Source organism: Branchiostoma belcheri, unplaced genomic scaffold (assembly GCF_001625305.1).
Source record: "Branchiostoma belcheri isolate BF01 breed outbred unplaced genomic scaffold, Haploidv18h27 scaffold158, whole genome shotgun sequence".
Lineage (NCBI taxonomy): Eukaryota > Metazoa > Chordata > Leptocardii > Amphioxiformes > Branchiostomatidae > Branchiostoma > Branchiostoma belcheri.
The window spans coordinates 9,621-17,667 of NW_017803024.1; the positions used below are offsets into that span (position 1 = coordinate 9,621).

The following is an 8,047-nucleotide window of genomic DNA, read 5'->3' on the forward strand; positions in this document are numbered from 1 at the left end:
CTGCTCTACTCACCTTCATACATGGGGGGTCGCGGCTGCCCGTACATGAACCCCCCTGGAGGCCCCTGGTACATGGGGGGTACCCCTCCCCCGGCCGCCCCTGGCCCCATGAGGGGGGGCGGTTTGCTGGTCTGTGGCTCTGGGATCTGCGGCCGCTTCGGGTCCAGGATGTAGTTATTGAAGAACACACACTGCAAAATATAAACATGAAGTGTTAAACACACAATGCAAAATATAAACATGAAATATTAAACACACACTGCAAAATATAAACATCAAATATTAAACACACACTGCAAAATATAAACATGAAATATTAAACACACACTGCAAAATATAAACATCAAATATTAAACAAATATGCAAGAAAAAAAAATGCATCATGAAACTAGAAAGGTAACATTTGCAAAGGCAATGCATAACCTTTGCATATGGTCTGCTCTGTTAATTCTTACTCAAACACATTCATTTATATGGTCAGACAGAAGACTAAATCCCTCCTGCTATGAAATTGCAACATGATGTAAGCCAACACCAGTTACCATGGTGACAGATGTCAACAAATAAGGTCATTGGCCAGGTCAGAGGTCAGAGTTTGGAACAGAAGAAACGTAGCAAGAACAAGATGTTTTCCTTCGGTAAACATAATAAACAGACACGGAAAAAAACAAACCAGAAAAAAACGGACCTCTTTCTTGACGGACTCGACCTTTTCTGCGTGTTTGTTGAAGATGTGTTTTCGGACGAACTCCGGACCTTTGAACTTTTTCCCGCTGATCGGGCAAAGCCACTTGTCCTTGGAGATCTCCTGGGTGTTCGCTTTAACGAACTTCTCCACTTCTGTAAGTCTCAGTTAAGGCAAACATCTACACAAACCGGTAACACAAACCTACAATATAACCTACAGTTCGCCTTAACAAACTTCTCCACTTCTGTAAGTCTCAGTTAAGGCAAGCATCTACACAAACCGGTAACACAAACCTACAATATAACCTACAGTTCGCTTTAACAAACTTCTCTACTTCTGTAAGGCTCAGTTAAGGCAAGCATCCACACAAACCGGTAACACAAACCTACAATATAACCTACACTTAGCCTTAACAAACTTCTCCACGTCTGTACGGCTCAGTTAACTTACTTTACTCACACTTCACAACACCCTACAACTCAACACAAACCTACAGTTCGCTTTAACAAACTTCTCCACTTCTGTAAGGCTCAGTTAAGGTTGAACTAACTTTACTCACACTCTACAACACCCTACAACTCAACACAAACCTACAAACTTCTCCACTTCTGTAAGGCTCAGTTAAGGCAAGCATCTACACAAACCGGTAACACAAACCTACAATATAACCTACAGTTCGCTTTAACAAACTTCTCCACTTCTGTAAGCCTTAGTTAAGGTTGAACTAACTTTACTCACACTCTACAACACCCTACAACTCAACACAAACCTACAAACTTCTCCACTTCAGTTTGTATTAGTTAAGGTAAACATTTACCAACACCACATTAGTTCACACAAACCTACATACTTTGCCACTTCAGTAGGCTTCATTTAAGGTTTAACTGACTGTATTAATACTCTATTTCTCCTCTCAGTTGGCTTTAACAAACTTCACTTCTGTAAGCCTCAGTCAAGAGGAAGAGGAAGAAACTGAGCAAAAACAAGATGTTTTCCTTCAGTAACCAGATGACCAGTAAAAGGATATACTTCAGGGTCCTTCTTGCCGAGTTTCACAGCTTCTTCCTCGGACAGGTTGTCTTTCACGGCGAGGAGAGGGGAGATTTTCTGCTCAAATGTGGACTGCCATTCCTCAACTGGACAGGGCAGATTACAACAACAACATAAACAACAACAACATAAACAACTACAACATAAACAATAACACTAACAAGGTGGACTGCCATTCCTCCACTGCACAGGGCAGATTTCAACAAGTTAACACCTACACACACCTACACACACACACACACACACACACTCACACACACACACACACACTCACACACACACACACACTCACACACACACAAACACACACAGGAACAGGCCCAACTTACCATCGTTCTGAGTGACAGGCCTGCCTGTAGGAACTTACCATTGTTCTGAGTGACAGGCCTGCCTGTAGGAACTTACCATCGTTCTGAGTGACAGGCCGGCCTGTAGGAACTTACCATCGTTCTGAGTGACAGGCCTGCCTGTAGGAACTTACCATCATTCTGAGTGACAGGCCTGCCTGTAGGAACTTACCATCGTTCTGAGTGACAGGCCTCCCTGTAGGAACAGGCCCGCGCCCGTGCATGATGCCACAGCGGTTCGGCATCTCGTCTTCGTTGGGATACTCGGTGGCCGTGTAGTAGTCGATGGAGTGGACGATTCGCAGGTAAAGCAGGAGTCGGTCCAGGACCTGGGAACACACAGTAACAACTATCACTACTCACAGCTCACACACAGGCTAACACACATCTAGCAGGTACAGCAGCAGCCGGTCTAGGACCTGGGAACACACAGTAACAACTATCACTACTCACAGCACACATCACAGCACACAGTAACAACCATCATTACTCCCAACTCACACACAGGCTAACACACATCTAGCAGGTACAGCAGCAGCCGGTCTAGGACCTGGGAACACACACAGATAACCATTCTCATCATCACACATCACAGCACACAGTAACAACTATCACTACTCCCAACTCACAAACAGGCTAACACACATCTAGCAGGTACAGCAGCAGCCGGTCTAGGACCTGGGAACACACAGATAACCATCATTCTCACTCACTCACTCACTCACTCACTCACTCACTCACTCACTCACTCACTCACTCACTCACTCACTCACTCACTCACTCACTCATTCATCACATGATTCGCAGATATAGCAGCAGCCGGTCTAGGACCTGGGAACACAGACATACATGTACCCACAGTAACAACTATCACACATGACAGCACACAGTAACAACCATCACTCCTCCCAACTCACACACAGGCTAACACACATCTAGCAGGTACAGCAGCAGCCGGTCTAGGACCTGGGAACACAGAGATACATGTACATGTACCACCCACAGTAACAACTATCACACATCACAGCACGCAGTAACAACTATCACTCCTCCCAACTCACACACAGACTAACACACATCTAGCAGGTACAGCAGCAGCCGGTCTAGGACCTGGGAACACAGAGATACATGTACATGTACCACCCACAGTAACAACCCATCATTACTCCCAACTCACACACAGGCTAACACACATCTAGCAGGTACAGCAGCAGCCGGTCTAGGACCTGGGAACACAGAGAGATAACCATCATTCTCACTCACTCATTCACTCACTCACCCACTCACTCCTCATTCACTCACTCACTCATTCATTCATTCACTCACTCACTCACTCATTCATTCATTCACTCACTCACTCACTCACTCACTCACTCACTCACCTACTCACTCATTCATCACATGATTCGCAGGTACAGCAGCAGCCAGTCCAAAACCTGGGAACGCAGAGACCATTCTCATCATTCTCATTCACTCACTCACTCACTCACAGAGATAACCATCATTCTCACTCACTTACTCACACACTCACTCTCTCATTTACTTACTCACTCTTTATACACCAAAACTCACAAACCAAACTCACATAGTTTTAACCTGTTGACAAACCTTCCGACGAACCTTTGAAGATATATGACCTTGTACAATGAATGACCTTGTGATAGATGTCTGACCTTGAGGCGCTCCTCGTCCCTGTCCAAGGTGACCTCAGGCGTGACCTCTGACCCCTTCTCCTCGCCCTCCTCCCCCGTCCCGAGAAGTTCGTCCTCCTCAGCAGACGTCTCCTCCACCAGGAAGTCTGTGATGTTCTTAAGCAGCGGGTTCTTAGACATGGTGAACATCGCAAAGCTCTGCAGGTAAAACAACAGGTGAGGACAGGTGAGCTCTGCAGGTAAATACAGGTGAGTTAGCGCAGGTGAGGACAGGTAAGAACAGGCGCTGGTCTCCACCAGGAAGTCTGTGATGTTCTTCAGCAGCGGGTTCTTAGACATGGTGAACATCGCAAAGCTCTGGAACAACAGGTGTGATACAACAGGTAAGGGCAGGTAAATACAGGTGAGAACAGGTTAGCTCTAGTTATTTTTGAGTGTAAATCTTGAAAATCAAGTGCATTTTGCAGAACATGGATATTTTGAGCCCTGAACAGGTGAGTTAGAGCAGGTGAGAACTGGTAAGGAGACTGACATTCCAAAATTAAAGTGACCAGTGTTAGGTGCATTAGAACAGATGAACAGATTTAAGGACAGGTGAGTTTACCTCCTTCTCCGCATCCTTTTTCTCCTCCTCCTGGTCCTGCCACAGTTTGCTGCGAGTGTCGAGGATCATCACCAGTTTGGCAGCCAGCCGAATGTCGTTCCGCAGAATTTGCTTATGGATCACGATCCCGCTGACGGGCCGGATCCGCCGCGCCAGATCACGGTTCACTACGGGGCTCAGCTCACAGTCTCTCAGCTGGAACATAAACAACATAAACAACAACATAAACAACAACATAAACAACAACAACAGGATCCGCCGTGCCAGATCACGGTTCACAACCGGGCTCAGCTCACAGTCTCGCAGCTGGAACAGCAACATAAACAACATAAACAACAACATAAACAACAACATAAACAACAACAGGATCCACCGGGCCAGATCGCGGTTTACTACAGGGCTGAGCTCTCAACTGGGACAGCAAATTAAAAAAATCAACAAAAAAAACAAAAGCAAACTTTTAGGCAAGTCTCCCAGCTGAACAGCAATACAACATCAACAACGAGACAAAATAATCAACAACGAAGCAGAAACAAGTAGAACAGTTTCAACATCAAAACAAACCACAGGCGAGAAATCAGTAAAACTTTCAGACCAACCCGAATGTTCTGCAGATTCCAGCAGATTTCTTTGATGTTGACGCTTCTGTCGAAAGTGATCCACCCTCGGCGGTAGAACCTGCAAAACAAACGGGCAGCACTGAGGAAAGAGACTCTTCTTACACAACCAAGTCTTTATTCAGTGACCGTCTGTCACCTTCCTCAGGGCAATTCTGACTGGTTCACATTGCACTGCAGCACAGGTGTCGCTGCTATAGATTCCCAAATGTACAATATTTACATATCTACACATATGCGTGATTGGATTACAGGGAAATGTATCTACAGTGCGTTTTTGGACCACGCATGTGAACCAAACTTACTTCCTGTCCGGCGCAGGTTCAGACAGAGCCACTCGCAGGAACCCTGGGAAGCGCTTGCACATCTGAAAAATGAACAAAGGGCAGAGTTAAAGTTACAACAGTTACTGTTGTTACTGATCAAACTTAAAATCTTGGAACAGCAATGCCTCACATAACCCATCAATAGAACAGAATAGAAATTCATAGAATAGAAAAACTCAATTCAGGAATCAGGATAACCCTAACCCCTAACCCTTCAACCTTAACCTCAACACTTACTGATGATGGGCTTGTTTGTGTGCCTGTCTGTCTGCTGTGTGTGTACATGTGTGTCTATGTGTGTGTATTTGTGTCTCTCTGTCTGTGTGTCTGTCTGTCTATCCATATACATGTACTGACGGACACAAGCTCAGCCATGGTGATGATGGGCATGTGTGTGTGTGTGCCTGTGTTTGTTTGTGTCTGTCTGTGTGTCTGTCTGTCTGTACTTATGGACACAAGCTCAGCCTTGGTGATGATGGGTGTGTGTCTGTGTTTGTTTGATGTGTGTGTGTGTGTCTGTCTGTACCTACCGACACAAGCTCAGCCTTGGTGATGATGGGCATGTGTGTGTGTGTGCCTGTGTTTGTTTGTGTCTGTCTGTGTGTGTGTGTGTGTGTGTGTCTGTCTGTACTTACGGACACAAGCTCAGCCTTGGTGATGATGGGTGTGTGTCTGTGTTTGTTTGATGTGTGTGTGTGTGTCTGTCTGTACCTACCGACACAAGCTCAGCCTTGGTGATGATGGGCGCGATGTTTCTCAGGAACAGGGAGCAGGTTTTGTGCAGGGGGCGGGGGGTCGGCTGGGAGGGGGTCTCCGGCTGTGGGGGGGTCTCGGTCTGAGGGGGGGTCCCCGGAGGTTTCTCCTCAGCTGTCTCCTTCTCCTCCTCCTTCTTCTCCTCCTTCTCTTCCTTTTCTTCCTTCTGTTCTGCTGACTGGACAGGATCCTGCCCTTCATCTTTACCTAAATGTCAGATGGCACGAGTTGGAATAAATGTGTATCTCTTATATGCAAACACACAAAGTAGGATATATCTATATCTCCTATACATACCAGGGCTGGAATACTGGGTGCATGTGCACCTTGGTGCACCCAAATTTTGGAGCTTTGCACACAATTTTTTTTTCTGTGTGTGCACCAGTGCACCCAAATATTTCTGTAGGTATTTTTGTAAATATCAAATCGCTTCTATAATAGTATACATAATGTGTGATACAGAAAAGTTGCAAACCTGTAGTTTCTGCAGGTTGGTCTGCCTTGTCTACTGGAGCTCCGGCTTCCTCAACACCTGCAGGGACAAAACCAGGAGATATAAAAACATAATTTTGAAAAATACTAAATGTTGTAAAAGTAGCAACCTAGGTTTCAATCTGGAAATTGACATGAGGGAGCAGCGCCCGGATTCCCCTTTTCAGAAAAACCCTGAGCACAAAACATTACCACATACACACAGGGAACCATACATATACATAAATAATACGTCATACACATGTACATACACAGTCATACACAAAAAGGCAACTGACACACATACATACATACATACATACACACCATGTAGATATATAAAAACACATTCAACACTCACACAGTCACACATGCACACACTCAATGAACACACATCATAATTATACATGTACACACTCTGTACATACAGAATACAACACACACAAGCATGCACACACACAGCAGAAGTCTCATGCCTGACCTGGAGGACTTGGCTCCTTCTTCATGTCACACACACAAACACAGACAAACACAGACAAACACACAGCAATAAAAAATAACCCACACAGCAGAAGCCTTATGCCTGACCTGGAGGACTTGGCTCCTTCTCCGCGCTGCCCTCCCCCACGTCTATGGAGTGTTCCTGTTCCTTATCCTCAGCTGAAGACTGCGGCTCCGGCTCAGCAGGTGTCTCACCTTCCTGCACACTTGGCTGCTCCTTACCTCCCTCCTTACCAGCCTCCTTATCTCCCTCCTTACACTCCTCCTTAACCTCCGGCTCCTTCCCTCCCTCCTCAGCAGGAGGCTTGTCTTCAGCACTTTCCTCCGTCTTCTCTTCCTTCTTACCAGCGTCTGTCTCACCCGGAGCACCGGAGCTGGACTCAGATTTCCTGCTGAACAAGGAAAAACACAACTCTTAACATCTAACATCTAACCCTCACATCCAACCCTCACACATCTAACCCTCACATGTCTGTCTCACCCTGAGCAGCGGAGCTGGCCTCAAGATTTCCTGCTGAACAGGGAAAAACACAACTACAAATTGTAGCTACACACAACCCTAACATCTAGCCATCCTGCTGAACACACAACTCTAACATCCTGCTGAACAAGGAAACACACCATCCTAACAAAAGTAACATCTAGCCATCATACATTTTTGGGCCTGATTCAAACAAAAGAACTGAACAAAACTGAACAAAGAGAATGAAAACATCTAACCAAAACAAGATCTCACCCCTTAGCGCCCCCCTCGGAGGTTGTCCGTGTGCGGATCGGCTCCGGCTGATCCAGGATCTTCAGGTCGTGATCCGTGCCGCCTTCGATCTTGATCACGGCTGAAAAATCAGTTCAGAAAATACATCAGTCCTAGAAACATGGACTGGCTGTCAAATATCACTTCTAGCAACAAATAAGTGTGGCCCAAGTAGGGAGGGCACTGCCCAATACACAACATGGTGGGCAAAGAGTTTAATCTGATACATACAGACACACACACACAGTCAGACACGCACATGCACACACACAGAGACCCCCCCC

At 45.9% G+C, this 8,047-nt stretch overlaps 1 protein-coding gene across 1 annotated transcript in view; it reads right to left on the reverse strand.

Moving 5' to 3' along the window:
* LOC109465795 (serrate RNA effector molecule homolog) overlaps positions 1-8,047 on the reverse strand; it is an 18,646-nt gene that overhangs the window by 1,707 nt on the left and 8,892 nt on the right. Inside the window, exons 8-19 of the mRNA XM_019763237.1 lie at positions 7,746-7,845; positions 7,097-7,401; positions 6,513-6,584; positions 6,000-6,244; positions 5,264-5,325; positions 4,941-5,019; positions 4,330-4,536; positions 3,759-3,935; positions 2,258-2,414; positions 1,716-1,824; positions 689-842; positions 14-191 (exon numbers count right to left, since the gene is read on the reverse strand). Of these exons, the coding sequence (XP_019618796.1) occupies positions 14-191; positions 689-842; positions 1,716-1,824; positions 2,258-2,414; positions 3,759-3,935; positions 4,330-4,536; positions 4,941-5,019; positions 5,264-5,325; positions 6,000-6,244; positions 6,513-6,584; positions 7,097-7,401; positions 7,746-7,845 (1,845 nt within the window). The remainder of the gene's footprint in view (positions 1-13; positions 192-688; positions 843-1,715; positions 1,825-2,257; positions 2,415-3,758; positions 3,936-4,329; positions 4,537-4,940; positions 5,020-5,263; positions 5,326-5,999; positions 6,245-6,512; positions 6,585-7,096; positions 7,402-7,745; positions 7,846-8,047) is intronic.